This window comes from Pleurodeles waltl, chromosome 3_1 (genome assembly GCF_031143425.1).
Source record: "Pleurodeles waltl isolate 20211129_DDA chromosome 3_1, aPleWal1.hap1.20221129, whole genome shotgun sequence".
Classification (NCBI taxonomy): domain Eukaryota; kingdom Metazoa; phylum Chordata; class Amphibia; order Caudata; family Salamandridae; genus Pleurodeles; species Pleurodeles waltl.
In genome coordinates, this window is record NC_090440.1 from 13,404,250 (window position 1) to 13,427,667 (window position 23,418).

The window sequence follows — 23,418 nt, forward strand, 5'->3', positions numbered from 1 at the left end:
ACATGGCAACTTTAGACCTCAAGGATGCTTATTTCCATATACCAATACACCCATCGCACAGGAAATACCTAAGGTTTGTATTCAAAGGAATACATTACCAATTCAAGGTACTGCCTTTCGGATTAACAACCGCACCAAGAGTCTTTACCAAATGTCTAGCAGTAGTCGCAGCACACATAAGAAGGCAGCAAATACATGTGTTCCCATATCTAGACGACTGGCTAATCAAGGCCCATTCGTTAATAGAGTGCTCAAATCACACAAATCATATCATACAAACCCTCTTCAAACTAGGGTTCACCGTCAATTTCACAAAATCCAAAATTCTGCCACGCAAGGTACAACAATACCTGGGAGCCATAATAGACACATCAAAAGGAGTAGCCACTCCAAGTCCACAAAGAATTCAAAATTTCAACACCATCATACAACGCATGTATCCAACACAAAAGATACAGGCAAAGATGGTATTACAACTCCTAGGCATGATGTCATCATGCATAGCCATTGTCCCAAACGCAAGACTGCACATGAGGCCCTTACAACAATGCCTAGCATCACCGTGGTCTCAAGCACAGGGTCACCTCCTAGATCTGGTGTTAATAGACCGCCAAACTTACCTCTCGCTTCTGTGGTGGAACAACATAAATTTAAACAAAGGGCGGCCTTTCCAAGACCCAGTGCCACAATACGTAATAACAACAGATGCTTCCATGACAGGGTGGGGAGCACACCTCAATCAACACAGCATACAAGGACAATGGAACGTACATCAAACAAAACTGCATATCAATCACCTAGAACTTCTAGCAGTTTTTCAAGCACTAAAAGCTTTCCAACCAATAATAGTTCACAAATACATTCTCGTCAAAACAGACAACATGACAACAATGTATTATCTAAACAAGCAGGGAGGGACGCACTCCACGCAGTTAAGCCTGCTAGCACAAAAAATTTGGCATTGGGCAATTCACAACCAAATTCGCCTAATTGCACAGTTTATACCAGGGATACAAAATCAACTCGCAGACAATCTCTCTCGAGATCACCAACAGGTCCACGAATGGGAAATTCACCCCCAAATACTGAACACTTATTTCAAACTCTGGGGAACACCTCAGATAGACTTGTTTGCGACAAGGGAGAACGCAAAATGCCAAAACTTCGCATCCAGATACCCACACAAACAATCCCAAGGCAATGCCCTATGGATGAACTGGTCAGGGATATTTGCTTACGCTTTTCCTCCTCTCCCTCTCCTTCCTTACCTGGTAAACAAACTCAGTCAAAGCAAACTCAAACTCATATTGATAGCACCAACTTGGGCAAGGCAACCCTGGTACACAACGCTGCTAGACCTATCAGTGGTACCCTGCATCAAATTGCCCAACAGGCCAGATCTGTTGACACAGCACAACCAAAAGATCAGACACCCAGATCCAGCATCGCTGAATCTAGCAATCTGGCTCCTGAAATCCTAGAATTCGGGCACTTACAACTTACCCAAGAATGTATGGAAGTCATAAAACAAGCAAGAAGGCCATCCACCAGGCACTGCTATGCAAGTAAATGGAAGAGGTTTGTTTGCTACTGCCATATTAATCAAATACAACCATTACACACAACTCCAGAACATGTAGTGGGTTACTTGCTTCACTTACAAAAATCTAACCTAGCTTTCTCTTCCATTAAGATTCACCTTGCAGCAATATCTGCATACCTGCAGACTACCTATTCAACTTCCCTATATAAAATACCAGTCATTAAAGCATTCATGGAGGGCCTTAGGAGAATTATACCACCAAGAACACTACCTGTTCCTTCATGGAACCTAAATGTTGTCCTAACTAGACTTATGGGTCCACCTTTTGAACCCATGCACTCCTGCGACATACAGTTCCTAACCTGGAAGGTGGCATTTCTCATCGCCATTACTTCCCTGAGAAGAGTAAGCGAGATTCAGGCGTTTACTATACAGGAACCTTTTATACAACTACACAAAAATAAAGTCGTCCTAAGGACCAATCCTAAATTTTTGCCAAAGGTTATTTCACCGTTCCATCTAAATCAAACAGTGGAACTTCCAGTGTTCTTTCCACAGCCAGATACCGTAGCTGAAAGGGCACTACATACATTAGATGTCAAAAGAGCATTAATGTATTACATTGACAGAACAAAGAACATCAGAAAAACTAAACAACTCTTTATTGCATTTCAAAAACCTCATGCAGGAAACCCAATTTCAAAACAAGGTATAGCCAGATGGATAGTTAAATGCATCCAAATCTGCTACCTTAAAGCTAAACGACAGCTGCCCATTACACCAAGGGCACACTCAACCAGAAAGAAAGGTGCTACCATGGCCTTTCTAGGAAACATCCCAATGCAAGAAATATGTAAGGCAGCCACATGGTCTACGCCTCACACATTCACCAAGCACTACTGTGTAGACGTGTTATCCGCACAACAAGCCACAGTAGGTCAAGCTGTATTAAGGACATTATTTCAGACTACTTCCACTCCTACAGGCTGATCCACCGCTTTTGGGGAAATAACTGCTTACTAGTCTATGCAGAACATGCGTATCTACAGCGACAGATGCCATCGAACTGAAAATGTCACTTACCCAGTGTACATCTGTTCGTGGCATCAGTCGCAGTAGATTCGCATGTGCCCACCCGCCTCCCCGGGAGCCTGTAGCAGTTTGGAAGTTACCTTCAATTATTTATATATGTATCATCTCAACCTTAAATAGGTGCATACTTAGTCACTCCATTGCATGGGCACTATTACTACAATTCAACTCCTACCTCACCCTCTGCGGGGAAAAACAATCGAAGATGGAGTCGACGCCCATGCGCAATGGAGACAAAAGGAGGAGTCACTCGGTCCCGTGACTCGAAAGACTTCTTCGAAGAAAAACAACTTGTAACACTCCGGCCCAACACCAGATGGCGAGCTATTGCAGAACATGCGAATCTACTGCGACTGATGCCACGAACAGATGTACACTGGGTAAGTGACATTTTCATTACTTTTACAGAATGTTTCAACACCAGAAAAACTTCAAAGAAGGTAAGCACTGTTGCAGTGTATCAGTTTTTGCAAGTAAATAACATGTTCACTCAAATGCGCCTTTACACGGTAAAGACTCTATTTGGGTAAAGTACATTTACTGCATACTTCACAGTCATAGCTTGGGAGTCCCCCTTAGATTGTAGGAGCCTAGGGGGGGCAAGGTCATTACAAACACCAGCACTACAGTTTTACCTGCCCTGGGGCATCCAGATGTAGAGGTGCTGGATGTGTCAAATGCCTTGCGCACTGCACAGTTGGCGTAGAGGGAACCACTTGGAAACAGGGTGTAGAGGGAGACTTGGGGACAAATCTGGGAGCTCGCAACAGGGTGGCTCGGTCAGTGGGAGTCCTGAGAGCAGGGGAACACCGTTGGTTGTCATGGAGATCGGATGCAGCAGGTTTTGGTCGTCGGGTGCTCCTGCATCAAAGGCACTGACGGTTCACAGTGGGACCTGCAAGAAGGGGACAGAACAGGGCAGCTGGTCCATTATTGTTGCTGGCCTCTGTGATGCTGACGTCCCTCAACGGCTGGTCTCTGGTTATGGCGTTGGAGTCCAGATTTGACTCAAATAAGCATTGGTTGCTTAAAGGGTCTGGTACACCGTTTATTGGTACATGAAAGATCCGGTGGGTCCTGTCGTTTTCTCACTTGGTGGGGGCGAATCTGACCTCCTGGAGCCTCCTGGGTGACTGCTGCGTCAGTGGACCCGGTGGTCAGCAGAGCAGTGAGCCGGACGTTGAGGTTCGTGCCTCCAGGCTGCAGGGAAGTGGCTTCTCCACTTAAACGGGGATGCTGATGGTTTGGGGAAGAGCTGGAAGCCCTCCAAGGCTTTTGGAGGTTGCACAGCTGCAGGATGAGTCGGGTTGTTGCAATTGTCAAGACAGGAGCAGGTAGGCAGGCAGGGTTTTGCACAAAAGGCTACCAGCAGTCCTCAGTTCTCACTTCATTGGCTGTTCTTGGTCCTTCTTTTGTCAGACAAGTCTGTTCTTCTGGTGCCAGGGAGGCACCTAATTACTCAATTTAGGGACTTTTAGGGGAGTGTAGAGTAATAGCCAATGGGCGACTTACCCTTTGGTGACTTCACCCCCTAAATGACCTCTTACTGTGGGGATTAGGCATACCCCTATCCCAGAATTCCTAAAAAGAAGATGGGGGAACCCTTCACTAAAAGAGAGCATTAGTGTTATCTACTTTTGCCTCTGTAAACCAATTGGGGATCCTCTGGACTCTCTGCACTGTGTGCTTCTTTTTAGTGCACCATATAGAGCAACCAGAACCTAGCTTCCTACATGGCTCAGCCACAGCAGCTCATCCTGTTGGGAGGGATGTGTAACACCCCTCCCAGAGCAGGCTTTGTTTCTGGCCACCCAAGAGCATAGGCTCTCACCTTTGGGGGGTCAGAATCTTGTCTGTTGGTGGCAGGTTGGCTAGAACTAGTCAGTGAGCACGCCATCAGTTGGTAGATTCTCAGGGGGCACCTCAAAGGTGCGCTCTAGGTGCCTATATTAATAAATCCATCATTGGAATCAGTGAGGGTTTATTAATATGAGATGTTTGATAGCAAACATTCCTATTTTCAGTGAACCCATCACGTAGCTGGAAACTTGCAGTGATCAGTGTCCAGCTCATATGTTTAAAATGGCTTCCCTGCACACTAATTATGTCTAAGAGTAGACCAAAACATAGAAGGGGCATATCTGTTCTTGCAGATATACCCCCACATGTAATATCATGCACCCTGCCTTAGGGCTGTAGGGCCTGATTTAGGGGTGACTTACATATATTACATGCCGTGCTTAAGGCACATGGCACACAGGCTGGGTGCCATGTTGTGTTTTCACTTTTGGAAGCACCTTGTCACGCAGACTGCAATGGCAGTGTGGATGAGTTTAGTGCTGGGTCCCTTAGAGTGGCACAAGTTATGCTGCAGCTCTGAGGGGCCCTCTTCAGTACCCATCCCCTAGATACCAGGGGTACCATTTACTAGGGACTTACAGAAGTGCTAAAGGGCCTGGCCACTCGGGGATCAAGTGACCAGGTGTCTTGTTTTGGGGAAGGAACACTGGCACTGGGGCCCTGGTTAGCAGGAACCCAGTGCAGTTCAGTCAAAGTGGCATCATAAACCAGGCAAATAGTGTGGGGGGTGGGGGGGTACTGCAACCAGAACCTCGCTTCCTACATGGCTCACCCACAGACCCCTCTCTCTTCACTAGGCAGGGCTGACCGTGGGTGACAGATGCTTCACAGTTGGGTTGGGGGGGGTCATGTAGGAGAGGTGGAGATCAGAGGACTCTGGTCTCTGGCAGAGACCTGTCTCCACATGAACCTGTTGGAGTTACAGGCCTTCAATCAATCAATAAAGGATTTGTAGAGCGCGGTTAATCACCGATAGGGTCTCAAGGCGCTGCATGTGGACGTGCTGCTCAGTTGAATAGCCGGGGCTTGAGGTCCTTCCTGAACTGCTGCAGTGATGCGGTCTGCCTGAGCATCACCTGGCTCTGAAAGCCATCCTGCCGTACATCAAAGGGAGGCTGGTTCAGGTTCTTAAGGACAATATCACACCCACAGCACCATGTGGGTCTGCGGTGAGCAGCATGGTGGGGGGCCTGGGCACGTGAGCTGGCTGCAGCATCGGAGTCTTTCCCTGGTCGTGAATCACCTGGTGGGCCTTGATGTTTGAATGCAAGGTTAGACAAACTTCTGCTTCTATTCCATTGAAAAGGACTTTGATCCATAACTGGTCTACCTTGATCTTCATTCCAGTGAGGCACCAGGTCCCTAGTAACCCCGCTGAACTGAACACAAAGACGCTTAGGACCCTATTTGAAAGGCCCTATTTGTGTCAGAGCTGGGAGTTGAGTTTTTAAGAGTGTTTGTGACCTTTGTGCAGGAAAGTGAGCCACAAGTTCTCAATCCTTCTGAGTTCTTCACTTTGCACCCAGAGCCGGAGTAATTGAAAAAAGAAGGCTCGAAGTAGCCTACCAAACACGATGTATAGTTCCTTTTAGCTTAAATCCTCTGATCCCTTAAATATAGCCCTGTTGAAGAATATTTCAGTAAACCTGCAGATTCCAGGGATGCAAGAGAGCTCCTGAGTCCTGCCTCGTGGGACAACACTGGCTCTACAGACTTCTAGCCTGGGCAGGGAACTCTAAAAACATTTGAGTCCTATTTTCTCCGAAGAGGGTTCTAGTGCCGTGTTTTTCACCCCATGGATTGTGCTGGCTCTTTTAAGAATTAACTGTAAATAGAAGTCCTGATCTTTTTTGGAGACAGCACTGGTTGGATATTGAAGTTATTGAGTGTTACTGTCATTCTCTATCTGAGCTTCTTAGTCCCCCCAAGCACCCCTTCAAGTAAACCTTGACTGTTGCCCTCACTGGCTTGGACGTCAGGTCACAGAAAGGGAGTTGCTTGACCACCCAGTTGGAATGAGTCGTCCTCGTGGCCTGAGACACCAGTGGCCCTGGACAGGACCCGCCGAAGCACTGACCATTACCCACGGACTGAGCCTTGCACCAGTGAATGTCCCTCACACTGAGCTGCAACAGTAAAACAATGGTGCCAGGGGGCGCTGCAGGGCTTGGGTTGTCACCACAAAGGTTTGGCTACAGATGCACTTTGAGCTTATGTCCAAAGAGCAGTAAAACTGCAACAGCTTTGAGTAACTACTGAATTGTCATGTTTGCGCTGCACTGGGAATCAGACTGCACAACCCTTGTTACAGGTACGTACCGATCTCTTCTGGACAACAGACCCTTTGCTCTGATGCGCCTTCTGCAGAAAGGCATGTTCTGTTTCTTCACAAGCACTGATGTCTTGCGTGCCTAACACATGGTTTTTGTGTCTTTGCCGTTTGAGCAGGGAGAAACCGCTGTGGGAGCAACAATGGAGGTTGCACCCATCTGTGCCTTCCCAGTTTTCAGAATCACACGTGTGCTTGCCCTACTGGCTTCCGCAAGATCAGCAGCCGTGCATGTGCGCAAAGTAAGTGTTCCGTGGATACACAAAATAGAAACATAAGGCCTGTCTGCGGGTGGGGAGATGGGTTATCTAGAATTGATGGAGGCTCACTGAGGGATGATGGAGTCAGGCTTAGCTGGGACAGAGTGAGGGAGGCTGATCTGGGACTGACTGAGGGAGGCTCAGCTGCGGCTTACTGAGGGAGGCTCAGCTGCGGCTAACTAAGGGAGGCTCAGCTGGGGCTGACTGAGGGAGGCTCAGCTGGGGCTGACTGAGGGAGACTTTGCTAGGTTTGGCTAAGGAAGGCTCTGCTGGGTCTGGCTGAGGAAGGCTTTGATGGAATTGAGTGATGGAGGCTCAACTGGGGCTGACTGAGAGAGGCTTATCTGGGGCTGACTGAGGGAGGCTGATCTGGGACTGACTGAGGGAGGGTCTGCTGGGACTGACTGACTGACTGACGGAGGGAGGGAGGGTCAGCTGGGACTGACTTAGGGAGGCTCAACTGGTGCTGACTGAGTATCACTGGAATTCACTGGACACTTAGCTGGGACTGTCTGAGGGAGGGTCAGCAGGGACTGACTGAGGGAGGCTGATATTGAGCTGACTGAGGGAGGCTCTGCTAGGTTTGGCTAAGGAAGGCTCAGCTGGGGCTGGCTGAGGAAGACTTTGGTGGAATTGACTGAGGGACGCTGTGCTGGGGCTGGCGGAGGGAGACTTTGATGGGACTGACTGAAGGTGCCTCTGCTGGGGCTGACTGAGGGGGGCTTTGACGGAACTGACTAATGGAGGCTTGCTGCTGCTGACTGAGGGCTGGCGGGGAGAGGTTTTCTGGGACTGACAGAGGGAGGCTTAGCTTTGGCAGGCTGAGGAGAGGCTCTGTTGGGTCTGGTGGAGGAAGGCGCAGCTGTAGCAGGTGGTGGGACTTAGCTAGGACTTAGGCAGGTGAAAGAGCTGGGTCTGATACTAGGTCTGACACGGGGAGGCTGACCTAGGTCTGACGCAGGGAGGGAGGCTGAGCTGGGTCTGGCGCAGGGAGAGAGGCTGAGCTGGGTCTGACGCAGGGAGGGAGGCTGAGCTGGGTCTGACACGGGGAGGCTGAGCTGGGTCTGACGGAGGGAGGGAGGGAGGCAGAGCTGGGTCTGATACAGGGAGGGAGGCAGGGCTGGGTCTGACGCAGGGAGGGAGGCTGAGCTGGGTCTGATACTGGGTCTGACACGGGGAGGCTGAGCTGGGTCTGACACGGGGAGGCTGAGCTGGGTCTGACACTGGGAGGCTGAGCTGGGTCTGACGGAGGGAGGGAGGCAGAGCTGGGTCTGATACAGGGAGGGAGTCTGAGCTGGGTCTGACTTAGGGAGGGAGGCAGAGCTGGGTCAGATACAGTCACAAACAGTTAGGAGCGCACCTGCCTGACATCCCAGCAATTAATCTGCCCCATTGCATCATGGTAGATGTAGTATCTTCAAAAAACGAACTCCATTAATTTTTAAATATTTCACCTTTAAGTAGGTACAGCCTTTACTGTGCATCTCTGGACACATGTGTTTCTGGGTTAGTCCCTTCTTCAGCAGAGAACATATTTGCGGGGTGCTGGGAATGCTGCCATAAATCCCCCGGTTTCAGTACCTCTTTCCTGGCATGCTGGTGCCTGCTCCAGAGCTCGTCAGCCCAGTAGCTCAAGGGAGCCTTTAAAGTCACAAACAGTTAGGAGCGCACCTGCCTGACATCCCAGCAATTAATCTGCCCCATTGCATCATGGTAGATGTAGTATCTTCAAAAAACGAACTCCATTAATTTTTAAATATTTCACCTTTAAGTAGGTACAGCCTTTACTGTGCATCTCTGGACACATGTGTTTCTGGGTTAGTCCCTTCTTCAGCAGAGAACATATTTGCGGGGTGCTGGGAATGCTGCCATAAATCCCCCGGTTTCAGTACCTCTTTCCTGGCATGCTGGTGCCTGCTCCAGAGCTCGTCAGCCCAGTAGCTCAAGGGAGCCTTTAAAGTCACAAACAGTTAGGAGCGCACCTGCCTGACATCCCAGCAATTAATCTGCCCCATTGCATCATGGTAGATGTAGTATCTTCAAAAAACGAACTCCATTAATTTTTAAATATTTCACCTTTAAGTAGGTACAGCCTTTACTGTGCATCTCTGGACACATGTGTTTCTGGGTTAGTCCCTTCTTCAGCAGAGAACATATTTGCGGGGTGCTGGGAATGCTGCCATAAATCCCCCGGTTTCAGTACCTCTTTCCTGGCATGCTGGTGCCTGCTCCAGAGCTCGTCAGCCCAGTAGCTCAAGGGAGCCTTTAAAGTCACAAACAGTTAGGAGCGCACCTGCCTGACATCCCAGCAATTAATCTGCCCCATTGCATCATGGTAGATGTAGTATCTTCAAAAAACGAACTCCATTAATTTTTAAATATTTCACCTTTAAGTAGGTACAGCCTTTACTGTGCATCTCTGGACACATGTGTTTCTGGGTTAGTCCCTTCTTCAGCAGAGAACATATTTGCGGGGTGCTGGGAATGCTGCCATAAATCCCCCGGTTTCAGTACCTCTTTCCTGGCATGCTGGTGCCTGCTCCAGAGCTCGTCAGCCCAGTAGCTCAAGGGAGCCTTTAAAGTCACAAACAGTTAGGAGCGCACCTGCCTGACATCCCAGCAATTAATCTGCCCCATTGCATCATGGTAGATGTAGTATCTTCAAAAAACGAACTCCATTAATTTTTAAATATTTCACCTTTAAGTAGGTACAGCCTTTACTGTGCATCTCTGGACACATGTGTTTCTGGGTTAGTCCCTTCTTCAGCAGAGAACATATTTGCGGGGTGCTGGGAATGCTGCCATAAATCCCCCGGTTTCAGTACCTCTTTCCTGGCATGCTGGTGCCTGCTCCAGAGCTCGTCAGCCCAGTAGCTCAAGGGAGCCTTTAAAGTCACAAACAGTTAGGAGCGCACCTGCCTGACATCCCAGCAATTAATCTGCCCCATTGCATCATGGTAGATGTAGTATCTTCAAAAAACGAACTCCATTAATTTTTAAATATTTCACCTTTAAGTAGGTACAGCCTTTACTGTGCATCTCTGGACACATGTGTTTCTGGGTTAGTCCCTTCTTCAGCAGAGAACATATTTGCGGGGTGCTGGGAATGCTGCCATAAATCCCCCGGTTTCAGTACCTCTTTCCTGGCATGCTGGTGCCTGCTCCAGAGCTCGTCAGCCCAGTAGCTCAAGGGAGCCTTTAAAGTCACAAACAGTTAGGAGCGCACCTGCCTGACATCCCAGCAATTAATCTGCCCCATTGCATCATGGTAGATGTAGTATCTTCAAAAAACGAACTCCATTAATTTTTAAATATTTCACCTTTAAGATACAGGGAGGGAGGCTGAGCTGGGTCTGATACTGGGTCTGACGCAGGGAGGGAGGGTGAGCTGGGTCTGACGCAGGGAGGGAGGCTGAGCTAGGTCTGACACGGGGAGGCTGAGCTGGGTCTGACACGGGGAGGCTGAGCTGGGTCTGACGGAGGGAGGGAGGCAGAGCTGGGTCTGATACAGGGAGGGAGTCTGAGCTGGGTCTGACGGAGGGAGGGAGGCAGAGCTGGGTCAGATACAGGGAGGGAGGCTGAGCTGGGTCTGACGCAGGGAGGGAGGCTGAGCTGGGTCTGATACTGGGTCTGACGCAGGGAGGGAGGGTGAGCTGGAGGGAGGAAGGCAGAGCTGGGTCTGACACGGGGAGGCTGAGCTGGGTCTGACGCAGGGAGGGAGGGTGAGCTGGGTCTGACGCAGGGAGGGAGGCTGAGCTAGGTCTGACACGGGGAGGCTGAGCTGGGTCTGACACGGGGAGGCTGAGCTGGGTCTGACGGAGGGAGGGAGGCAGAGCTGGGTCTGATACAGGGAGGGAGTCTGAGCTGGGTCTGACGGAGGGAGGGAGGCAGAGCTGGGTCAGATACAGGGAGGGAGGCTGAGCTGGGTCTGACGCAGGGAGGGAGGCTGAGCTGGGTCTGATACTGGGTCTGACGCAGGGAGGGAGGGTGAGCTGGAGGGAGGAAGGCAGAGCTGGGTCTGACACGGGGAGGCTGAGCTGGGTCTGACGCAGGGAGGGAGGCTGAGCTGGGTCTGATACTGGGTCTGACGCAGGGAGGGAAGGTGAGCTGGGTCTGACGCAGGGAGGGAGGCTGAGCTAGGTCTGACACGGGGAGGCTGAGCTGGGTCTGACACAGGGAGGCTGAGCTGGGTCTGACGGAGGGAGGGAGGCAGAGCTGGGTCTGATACAGGGAGGGAGTCTGAGCTGGGTCTGACGGAGAGAGGGAGGGAGGCAGAGCTGGGTCAGATACAGGGCGGGAGGCTGAGCTGGGTCTGACGCAGGGAGGGAGGCTGAGCTGGGTCTGATACTGGGTCTGACGCAGGGAGGGAGGGTGAGCTGGGTCTGACGGAGGGAGGGAGGGAGGCAGAGCTGGGTCTGACACGGGGAGGCTGAGCTGGGTCTGGTACAGGGAGGGAGGCTGAGCTGGGTCTGACGCAGGGAGGGAGGCTGAGCTGGGTCTGACGCAGGGAGGGAGGGAGGCAGAGCTGGGTCAGATACAGGGAGGGAGTCTGAGCTGGGTCTGACGGAGGGAGGGAGGCAGAGCTGGGTCAGATACAGGGAGGGAGGCCAAGCTGGGTCTGACGCAGAGAGGGAGGCTGAGCTGGGTCTGATACTGGGTCTGACGCAGGGAGGGAAGGTGAGCTGGGTCTGACGCAGGGAGGGAGGCTGAGCTAGGTCTGACACGGGGAGGCTGAGCTGGGTCTGACGGAGGGAGGGAGGCAGAGCTGGGTCTGGTACAGGGAGGGAGTCTGAGCTGGGTCTGGTACAGGGAGGGAGGCTGAGCTGGGTCTGACGCAGAGAGGGAGGCTGAGCTGGGTCTGACGCAGGGAGGGAGGCTGAGCTAGGTCTGACACGGGGAGGCTGAGCTGGGTCTGACACAGGGAGGCTGAGCTGGGTCTGACGGAGGGAGGGAGGCAGAGCTGGGTCTGACGCAGGGAGGGAGGGTGAGCTGGGTCTGACGCAGGGAGGGAGGCAGAGCTGGGTCAGATACAGGGAGGGAGGCTGAGCTGGGTCTGACGCAGGGGGGGAGGCTGAGCTGGGTCTGATACTGGGTCTGACGCAGGGAGGGAGGGTGAGCTGGGTCTGACGCAGGGAGGGAGGCAGAGCTGGGTCTGATACAGGGACGGAGGCTGAGCTGGGTCTGATACTGGGTCTGACGCAGGGAGGGAGGGTGAGCTGGGTCTGACGCAGGGAGGGAGGCAGAGCTGGGTCTGATACAGGGAGGGAGGCTGAACTGGGTCTGATACTGGGTCTGACGCAGGGAGGGAGGCTGAGCTGGGTCTGATACTGGGTCTGACGCAGGGAGGGAGGGTGAGCTGGGTCTGACGCAGGGAGGGAGGCAGAGCTAGGTCTGATACAGGGAGGGAGGCTGAGCTGGGTCTGATACTGGGTCTGACGCAGGGAGGGAGGCTGAGCTAGGTCTGATACTGGGTCTGACGCAGGGAGGGTGAGCTGGGTCTGATACTGGGTCTGACGGAGGGAGGGAGGCAGAGCTGGGTCTGATACAGGGAGGGAGGCTGAGCTGGGTCTAACGCAGGGAGGGAGGCTGAGCTGGGTCTGATACTGGGTCTGACGCAGGGAGGGAGGCTGAGCTGGGTCTGATACTGGGTCTGACGCAGGGAGGGAGGGTGAGCTGGGTCTGACGGAGGGAGGGAGGCAGAGCTGGGTCTGATACAGGGAGGGAGGTTGAGCTGGGTCTGATACTGGGTCTGACGCAGGGAGGGAGGGTGAGCTGGGTCTGACGGAGGGAGGGAGGCAGAGCTGGGTCTGATACAGGGAGGGAGGCAGAGCTGGGTCTGATACAGGGAGGGAGGCTGAGCTGGGTCTGGTACAGGGAGGGAGGCTGAGCTTGGGCTGCTGGCAGAGAGAGGTAGCGCTTGGGCTGGTGGAGGTAGACTGAGCTCAGGCTGGCAGAGGGACCTGATGCCACCAGTCCCATCATGGCCCACTAACCCATCCAGCACTCACCCTTTTCTGAGCGCATGTCTCTTAATACCTGTCCCAAGTGTATAGATCTTATCACACCCAAGACTTCCAGTCTGCTCGAGGCGTCCTGTGTTTCCTTATGTTGACCATGAACTGTTTGAGGCACTAACCTTTGTTCAGATTCTCCCCCTCATTGCAGTGGGGAAGGCTTGAGTATCTAGTACTAACTTCCTCGGCAAATGCCATCCTACGCTCCAGCGAGGAAAGGCGCCCGCCCAACACAGTGAAGGAGAGCTTCCGTGTGAATTCATACCTGACCGTAGTCTCCAGCTGTTCCCCCTCTGGTGGATCATGTCAGCACTAACTGCCCTAAGACCCTAATTCTGCCCTCGGTGGAGCCACGCTTCGATTTGTAGTACTGACTGCCTCTAATATCCTTGTGTCTACCCTTGATGGAGCATTGCCCAACTATTTAGTGCCAACTACTTCCGATGAGGCATGCTGATCTTGCTTTGTAACACAAAGTGCCCCTTAGAGGCTTCATTTCACCCGATGCACTAATGCTTAGGTCTGACCGCTACCCCTAAAGCCCCCATTTAATTGAGTGAGTCCTTTGTATGAACGTGGACTACCCCAAAGTCCCCAAACTACCCCACCTGGTGGAGTTAGTACTGCAGAGAGTCAGCACCTGTGCCCCTGTGATTGTTACGATTTAATGTTGACCTGTAGAGGAATTAAAAGGAGCCCTTTCGACCTTTGATCAGGTCTTGACAAGTTCCTGCTTTTTGCTCGAAGGACGGACATCCGTCGGATCAGCTTTGACACTGAAGATCTCTCGGATGACGTTATCCCTGTGTCCGACGTGCGCAGTGCCGTGGCTCTGGACTGGGATGCTAAGGACGAGTTTGTGTATTGGACCGATATCACCACCGACTCCATTAACCGAGCCCGCTGGGACGGCAGCGGGCAGCAGGTAATGCCCCTTTCCCGCGAGTACTCTTGAAAGGGCCACGTGCATGCGCGTGCAGAGACACACACCTCCTCTGCCCCTTACTCTTGGCATCAGGCTTCTCAGTCCACCCGACGGTCTCAAAGCCCAGCTTCAATGCTAGACTCTGGAGTAAAAGACTGAAAATATTGATGAGGCATAACTATTTCCCTAGAAATGTTTTTTTATTCCTAAACCCATCCAAGCATTTGTCCTCAGATATTCTGTGGCTGGAGTTGGGGGAGTAAATAACCCCAGTTCTGCAAGTATTGGAATGCATATTTGACTGGATCTAGAAACTTAAGACAGGTTGAATCAGTTTAGGGGATCATTTTTTATATGGTTGTATTTTTGAAATTTAGATTTTTGGCAGCTGCTGCGTTTTGTCTGTGTATATTCAACAGGGAACTGGTTCATGGCGCCAATGCTGAAGACATGCGTACATGTGTGCACCTTCTGTGCACACCTTGCCAGTGCTGAAGACATGCGTACATGTGTGCACCTTCTGTGCACACCTTGCCAGTGCTGAAGACATGCTTACACGTGCACCTTCTGTGCACACCTTGCCAGTGCTGAAGACATGCGTACATGTGTGCACCTTCTGTGCACACCTTGCCAGTGCTGAAGACATGCTTACACGTGCACCTTCTGTGCACACCTTGCCAGTGCTGAAGACATGCGTACATGTGTGCACCTTCTGTGCACACCTTGCCAGTGCTGAAGACATTCTTACACGTGCACCTTCTGTGCACACCTTGCCAGTGCTGAACACATGCTTACACGTGCACCTTCTGTGCACACCTTGCCAGTGCTGAAGACATGCGTACATGTGTGCACCTTCTGTGCACACCTTGCCAGTGCTGAAGACATGCTTACACGTGCACCTTCTGTGCACACCTTGCCAGTGCTGAAGACATGCGTACATGTGTGCACCTTCTGTGCACACCTTGCCAGTGCTGAAGACATTCTTACACGTGCACCTTCTGTGCACACCTTGCCAGTGCTGAAGACATGCTTACACGTGCACCTTCTGTGCACACCTTGCCAGTGCTGAAGACATGCTTACACGTGCACCTTCTGTGCACACCTTGCATTATTTCGAGTCTTCTCTGGGGTGGGAAGTTGTAAACTCAGTTTAAGCTGAAAACGGGACTTACATAACAGTTGTACATTTTTTAGCCAATAAAAATTGACACTGCAGATCTCCAATATGAATTGAGTTGTGCCTGTGCAGTCGCATTAGTTCAGGCGTTGGGGTTTGCACAATACCTTACCTGTGAGGCTTGGCACTCCACAACCAGGCCATGATGGTGGATAGCTGTGATTGTTTGCTTCAGGAGGGATCCGTTTGAGCACAGGCACTCTCTTCATGACATAGAATGTGCCCTCAAGTTAGGCGTTCACACTTTACCCAAGTACAAACTTCTCACACTGCCCATCACTGCAAACTCTACCCGCCAGCACAGACCTCTCACACTGTATCCAAGAACAGACTTCTCCACTGCCCATCATTGCAAACTCTGCCCGCCAGCACAGACCTCTCACACTGTATCCAAGAACAGACTTCTCCACTGCCCATCATTGCAAACTCCACCCACCAGCACAGGCCTCTCACACTGTATCCAAGAACATACTTCTCCACTGCCCATAATTGCAAACTCTACCCACCAGCACAGACCTCTCCCACTGTATCCAAGGACACACTTCTCCACTGCCCATCATTGCAAACTCCACCCACCAGCACAGGCCTCTCACACTGTATCCAAGGACAGGCTTCTCCACTGCCCATCATTGCAAACTCCACCCACCAGCACAGACCTCTCCCACTGTATCCAAGGACACACTTCTCCACTGCCCATCATTGCAAACTCTACCCACCAGCACATACCTCTCACGCTGTATCCAAGGACACACTTCTCCACTGCCCATCACTGCAAACTCTACCCACCAGCACATACCTCTCACGCTGTATCCAAGGACACACTTCTCCACTGCCCATAATTGCAAACTCCACCCACCAGCACAGGCCTCTCACACTGTATCCAAGAACAGACTTCTCCACTGCCCATAATTGCAAACTCCACCCACCAGCACAGGCCTCTCACACTGTATCCAAGGACAGGCTTCTCCACTGCCCATCATTGCAAACTCCGCCCGCCAGCACAGACCTCTCACACTGTATCCAAGAACAGACTTCTCCACTGCCCATCATTGCAAACTCTGCCCGCCAGCACAGACCTCTCACGCTGTATCCAAGGACACACTTCTCCACTGCCCATCATTGCAAACTCTACCCACCAGCACATACCTCTCACGCTGTATCCAAGGACACACTTCTCCACTGCCCATAATTGCAAACTCTACCCACCAGCACAGACCTCTCCCACTGTATCCAAGGACACACTTCTCCACTGCCCATCATTGCAAACTCTACCCACCAGTACAGGCCTCATACACTGTATACAAGGACACACTTTTCACACTGCCCATTATTACAAACTCTGCCCACCAGCACAGGCCTCTCACGCTGTATCCAAGGACACACTTCTCCACTGCCCATAATTGCAAACTCTACCCACCAGCACAGACCTCTCCCACTGTATCCAAGGACACACTTCTCCACTGCCCATCATTGCAAACTCTACCCACCAGTACAGGCCTCATACACTGTATACAAGGACACACTTTTCACACTGCCCATTATTACAAACTCTGCCCACCAGCACAGGCCTCTCACGCTGTATCCAAGGACACACTTCTCCACTGCCCATAATTGCAAACTCTACCCACCAGCACAGACCTCTCCCACTGTATCCAAGGACACACTTCTCCACTGCCCATTATTACAAACTCTGCCCACCAGCACAGGCCTCTCACACTGTATCCAAGGACAGACTTCTCCACTGCCCATCATTACAAACTCTGCCCACCAGCACAGGCCTCTCACACTTTATCCAAGGACAGACTTCTCCACTGCCCATCATTGCAAACTCTACCCACCAGCACAGTCCTATTACACTGTATACAAGGACACACTTTTCACACCGCCCATTATTACAAACTCTGCCCACCAGCACAGGCCTCTCACGCTGTACCCTAGGACACATTTTTCACACTGCCTACTGATGCATGCTCCTCTCACAGCCCTTCAGCAGAAACTGCACACCAGCACAGAAACCTCAAAAATCCCACAAGTTTAAACTCGTTTCAGTTCATAATAACACAAGCCATTTAGACTGGCCATCTCTGTGCTTCATACTGGATCAAGCCCAGCATTTTGGCTTACATGCCCATTTAGTGTTGTTTGTGTGAATTTGTCGCCTTTGTGATTCTAGTCATCTGCTCTCTTGAAATGTCCTTTATCTCTGCCTCTTGGGGTCACACCCCAGCCTCTTCTCTGATTTTGTTCTCTGGAAAGGCTCCCCCTTTATCTCAGTTATGCATCTGCTTCTAGTTTTCTGCTGTTTAGAGAAACCCTCACCCTGTGTCTGTCCTCTTCCTGACCACAGCTGTGTCTGCTATGATTCTGTTCTCTGAAAAGGTCCTCTCTGTGTGTTTGAGTCCTCATACTCCACCCGTGTGTCTCACTCTAGTGCTTTGCTTTGTTGTCAGGTTGTGGTTGATAGCAGCCTCGAGAGCCCTGCTGGACTGGCAATGGACTGGGTCACCAACAAGCTGTACTGGACGGATGCAGGTACAGTGGTGCTACTAGGTACAGGTCTTGAAGTGGGGGGTGAGTGTCTTGAATTTGTTGATTATCTGTACCGGTGGCTGTGATTTGGAAGAAGAGTCTAATTTGAAGAGGAAAGCCAACTGGCTGTATCCAGGAACACTGGGCAGGGGTGAACCTACAGGAGAGAAGCCTCCAGGCTACACCCAGTGCTCAAGGTGCCACCTAAGGTCATCCCGCAGCCAGACTTTACACCATACAGTTGCAACTAGTTAAATGGGGGCCAGATTTAGAACTCTGCGGACGGGTTACTCAGTCACAACGGTGCCGGATAGCCCGTCTGCTGAAATCTAAATCCCATTATATTCTGTGGGATTTAGATTTCGGTGGACAGGATATCCATCAACTTATGACGGAGTAACCCTTCTGCCTAGCTCTAAATCAGGCGCTGTGTCTTTTAGATAATAGGCGCAACCCAAGATGTTTCTTGCCTTGACTGAAGAATGAATGTGGGGTGAACTTGGATATATATTCCAACCTATTGGTGAGAAACAAGGAGGGCTTGCGGGCCTCTTTCTCTCATCTGCATTGCCTTGCCTTTCCTCCCTCATCTGTCTCATGACCCCTTTTCTACCTCTCAGCCACCTGTTATTTTCCTTCCCTGCTCACGCTTCTTTGCTTTTTCCTCTCTCACCTTTCAAACTGTCATTGCTGGGTCTTGCAGGAACTGATCGGATAGAAGTTTCAAACACAGATGGCTCCATGCGGACGGTATTGATCTGGGAGAACCTGGACCGGCCTCGAGACATTGTGGTGGATCCCGTCGGAGGGTGAGCATCATTGTTAACCAATGGGCAATCTCAAACAATGTCTGTATCATTGGTGTTTGGAGACCGAGACATTCCTCCTGGATCCCTGTGCTGGCCTTTGAGGTCACCATCCTGTGTATGCTAGAAGGTGAAGAACATCAAGAGGGAAGAGAGAGGCTGACGCACCCATGGCAATAAATCTCTTGTTCATTTCACAGCTTCATGTACTGGACGGATTGGGGAGCCAGCCCTAAAATCGAGCGTGCTGGCATGGATGCATCAGGGCGCATTGTTATCATCTCATCCAATCTGACGTGGCCCAACGGGTTGGCCATTGACTATGAGGCGGAGCGGCTGTACTGGACGGATGCTGGCACTAAAAGCATAGAGTTCTCTAACCTGGATGGATCTGACCGCAGGGTGAGCACCTTTCCACCAGACTATACCTGGTCGATCAAATGACTACACCTTACGCAGCGGTGATGGGCTAGAGTTGCATGTGCTGTGCATATGTCTCCCAAATAGTGATGTGTCAGAAATGTTACCTTATTTTCAGAATGTTTTTTCAGTGCTCATTCTTAGAGGACGAGTCTAGAATATGCAATATTGTTTCTGTAGAGCAGCTTGCATTGCAACTATATACCATTAACGCCTGGTACTGAAGAGGGGCATGGCACTGCCCTGCGTGCAGTGTATATTGGTGCCAGTGCGGGGTTGGGGTTCTAGGAGACAAAGCTGTTCACACTCAGCTTGGTTGAGAAGGAAACAGTTTGCACGTTGGTTACAAACCTAAAGATACGTCTGTGAAGTCTTGTGGGCAGAGTTTTTTTCATTTATTTTTAGGAAAAATGAACTGAGGCCTCTGTTCCCCCACAGAAACAGTTTTGTAACAAGGTTTGCAAAGTGATTTCTGGTTTCAACAAAATAGGCATCCGGTGCTAAAACAGTTATCTTTTCAAAATCAGTTTAGTGCTCAGGTTCAGGTGCTGGTAAGTGAATTAGTATACAAAGCTTATCAACAGGATAGCTATACATTTTGCCTTTTTTTTTACATTTTCTCTTGGGTTGCTGAATGGTTTTACACCAAAAGCAGTTGGAGCTGGGCCAGCATGATCTTGTGGTCCAAGTTTGGTTTGGTGTTGGTCAATGTAGCAGTTTTGTAAAGGGGTAAAACCTCTTAGTGTGCTTAGAGTGAAGCAACTTTTAAGGGGCCCACCCAGTTCTTTCTCCTCTTGTTGACTACTCAGCACCATACTGCCCAAGGTTACGTATCAAAATGCACCTTGTCAAATGCATATTACTAGTGGAATTCCATCTCAGTAATCCCACAGAGCTGGAGTGCATCCTCTGATCCCTTCGCTGCGTCCATTCACCTCACATGCTCATGGTTCCACAGAAATCTGCAATCTGCAGTTTACACGTGAGTTGAGGCACCCTTCAGGAGACTAACCATGGCAGCTCGATTCAGAAATGTCAACTGTAACTTGTTGTAGCATTTGAGATGTAAAAACACGTAGACTGTCAGTCATTGAGGGACAAATACAGCCTGGTAGGCTCATATTGTAAACCTGTGAAGAAGACGGCTTTGCCTTTAGGAATCAGGAGCTTCTGCTATCCATGATGCGCCTCACTCTCAGTTACCTTCCTCAGTCAGATCGTCTTTACAGTGAGGAAGCTGTAGGAGTGAGCGCCCAAAGGTGCATCAATTGCATTTCGAATTCCCAAGACAAGCCAGTGGAGGAGGCAGGTGGGCCATTTACTCCTTCAATGAAGATTCCTGCGACGCAGAAGCAGGACTACATCGTAACATCCTCATTGTAGTCATAAACGTTAGATTCGAGCAGCAAGCTGTCCTCTGTCTAACACAAGAACATTAAGACTGTCTCTGTAGCTCATCCGTATCAGACTGATTGCTCAGGGTGGCTTCATGTACTTCAGAATCAGCCTGAGCATCTGAATCAGAGCAGGAGTGCTTTGTGAGTGCGCACTGATTTCCGAGTGGCAGCCCTGCAGATATCATAAAGGAACATTTCTAAGCCAAGCTGTTGTTGCTGCTTTCTCTCTAGGTGAGGGTCTTGACGATCTATTACTCACAGCCAATCTTTCCTTTCTAGATAAGCAAAGAATTGATACAAGACTTGCATTCTGAATATTACCCTTTTTACATATTTGTAGCAAAAGCGCAAGTCGAGTATCGATCTGCACTTTGTCACTGCTTTTCTGCGACAGGAAATATCCTGAATGTATTCTTTCACCTTAATAAAAAAGGTAATGGAACATAATATATTGCACTTTTTTTTAACAAGACTGAGTTTTTTTCTTGAAGCTACAATCTGATCTTTCAATCTTTGGGGGTGCAAGCAGTGGGCTGGCTTTCAATCTTAAGGAGTAACCCCAACTTACTCTGTTTAGCACCCGGTTGTCCGATGTTGTGAGACTTCACTCTGCCAAGTGACACGATACTTCTACCCCAACCGGAGTTGCGAACGGTGGGTGGAGGGCACTAGGTTGTCACTTTCTGTTCCTGGAGGAGTGTCTTCCAATTTTGACTGTCTCGCAGCTGTTATTTCAGTGGTTTCTTGCTGTAAGGATACTTCGGTACTTTTTTTTTTTTTTTTTACTTCTTTTTATTGAGTTTTTATCAGGATCCACCAAGATAACAGAAAGAAAAAATACATTGCAATTCCAAACTTTGTCTTAAATAATTTCCCCAGTGGCTCCCAGAGAAAGAGCTCTAAACAGAAACACTAAGAATAGGTAGCTATGCAGATTCATTCAGTAGGTGACTCAAGAGCAGATTTACCCATGATTGTCTAAAAATAATTCGCCCCAGATCGAGGAAGATTTTTTACCACTTCCTATTCTGCTAGCACATCTCATTTCCTGATTTCTGACTTGCATCATTTTGCTCCGCCATTCTTGAGGGGTGGGAGATAACTCAGATCGCCAGTTTCTTAACAAGAGAGATCTGGCATCCACAGTGGCGATAAAAATTAGGTTCTCACACCTGGAAGGGAGCCTTGCCTCAGGGTCGAAGCCTAGGCACAACAACCGGATACTGGGAGTTATAATAACCTGAGCCATAGTTGTTAGCATCTTGAATATTCCACCCCGGTATTCCTGTATACATCGACATGTCCCAATCACATGTATCCAACCCGCCACCCCTACTGCCTTACAGCGAAAACAGAGATCAGGACAGCTGGGTACCACACGGGATAAGGTTTGCGGGGTTCGATATAACAGCCATTTAATGAAAAATATAATTCGATGCCAGTTCGCACCTCTGAGAAATGTAGGTGATTAATTCTCTCCCAGCACTCACTTGAAAAGTCAAAGTCCTCCTGACGAGCCCATTTTCTTTGTGCCTTTGCCCCAAGATCGACCTTATCCCTGTCTACCTATACTTCGGTACTTGATGTTTTTGGGGTTGATATTGCTAACAAGGGGATTGAACTGGACCCTGGTATCTTTTGACATTTATTGTTGCTTCGAAACATGTTTTTCTTCCAGTTCTACATCCCTGTGGGTCTCCACTTCATTTATTGTTTGAACCACTTCTCCCTGTGTGACTTGACCAAACGTAAGTTGATCTTTTTTGGAGCATCTTGTTTTAGGTGGTCAGACTCAGCCAGGATTATCTGCAGACTGAGACCCCATAGCAATATCCTGTTGCTATCTAATTCCGAATTGTCAACAGCTGCTGTTATTGCCTGGTTTGCCACCATCTTCTCTTAAAATCTTGTTGACAATGTTTAGGGAGGTCATCTATGAACGACCTCATTCCTTGCCACATTTCCCTGTGATGATGGCGAAGGAGAGCTGCAGCACTTGCATTCTTCGATGCTGTTGCTTCAGTATTACACATTTTCTCCCAGTTATATTCATCCTTTGCTCTCTCTTTTGGGCAGAGCGGTGGTCTCTGGTGCCGATACATATCGCTTTCTTATCGGAGCGACAATCAGAGTCTGGCTTTGGCTCATATTTCAGGAATTTGGACTCATGTTGTCGGGATTATATTTCTTTTGCACTCTTGGAGTGACTGCTTCTATAGTGCCCAGTGCTAGGAATTTATCTTTGGTGATTTCTAGAAGTTCCAGCACCAAGGGAAGCAACTGTCTTCGGGACGCTCTTGGTTAAAGAGCCTCAAGAATAAGAGAAACAGAAGTTTGATGATTATTTTACATGCCGTCTCACCAAAACATTGTGAACTGTTATAATGTTATCCACTGGAGAGACTCTTGCAGGAGAAGTTTGGGTTTCAGAAGAGTAAACCCGTCACTAGGTGTTGAACATGCTCTCGATCTTGACGCTGGCCTTTTACACTTATCAGGAGCACAAGGGTTCTTAGATGGCGAAGTTGGCATTTGTTGTGGTGGTGTTGACAGGAGGTGCAGGACAGTCACCCAGTGGTGACATAGATGTCTGTCTTGGAACCCTTTTTGGTTTTGGCGACAGCAGTGGCAACTCTGGCTATGCTGTAGTTCATGGTTGCAGAGGAACTAAGGGCCAGCTGTATCATACAACCGATTTGCGATTCTCAAATAGCGATTTTTAAGAAATCGCTATTTCAGAAATGCAAAAAGGTATGTATGATTTTTGCGATTCGGTAATAGCGATTTCTTAAAAATCGCTAATGCTATTACCGAATCGCAAATAGAGAATCTGTCCCCATTCGCACCTATGGGCCTGTTGGCCCATATCTGCGTATTTTTTGCATTTCCAAAATTGCGATTTCTTAACCAGAAATCGCGATTTTGGAAATGCAAAACCCCAGGGTGCTGGGGGCCTAAGGCCCCCTCTGCTGCACCCCAAAAAAAATTAGGGGGACATATAAGGTGCACACATGACAAAAGGGCATGTGTGCTTTACATGTACATTTTAAAAATGCATTTTAAATG

The 23,418-nt window shown here is 49.8% G+C and overlaps 1 protein-coding gene across 6 annotated transcripts in view; it reads left to right on the forward strand.

Annotated features, from left to right (window-relative positions):
* Positions 1-23,418, forward strand: part of LRP4 (LDL receptor related protein 4) — a 460,938-nt gene that overhangs the window by 335,661 nt on the left and 101,859 nt on the right. For 4 of the 6 annotated variants that reach the window (XM_069221680.1, XM_069221682.1, XM_069221685.1 and 1 more), the window contains exons 16-20: positions 6,941-7,066; positions 13,815-14,023; positions 17,651-17,732; positions 18,433-18,538; positions 18,736-18,937. In XM_069221680.1, the coding sequence (XP_069077781.1) occupies positions 6,941-7,066; positions 13,815-14,023; positions 17,651-17,732; positions 18,433-18,538; positions 18,736-18,937 (725 nt within the window). The remainder of the gene's footprint in view (positions 1-6,940; positions 7,067-13,814; positions 14,024-17,650; positions 17,733-18,432; positions 18,539-18,735; positions 18,938-23,418) is intronic. The other 2 variants (XM_069221681.1, XM_069221683.1) reach the window with 1 other exon arrangement.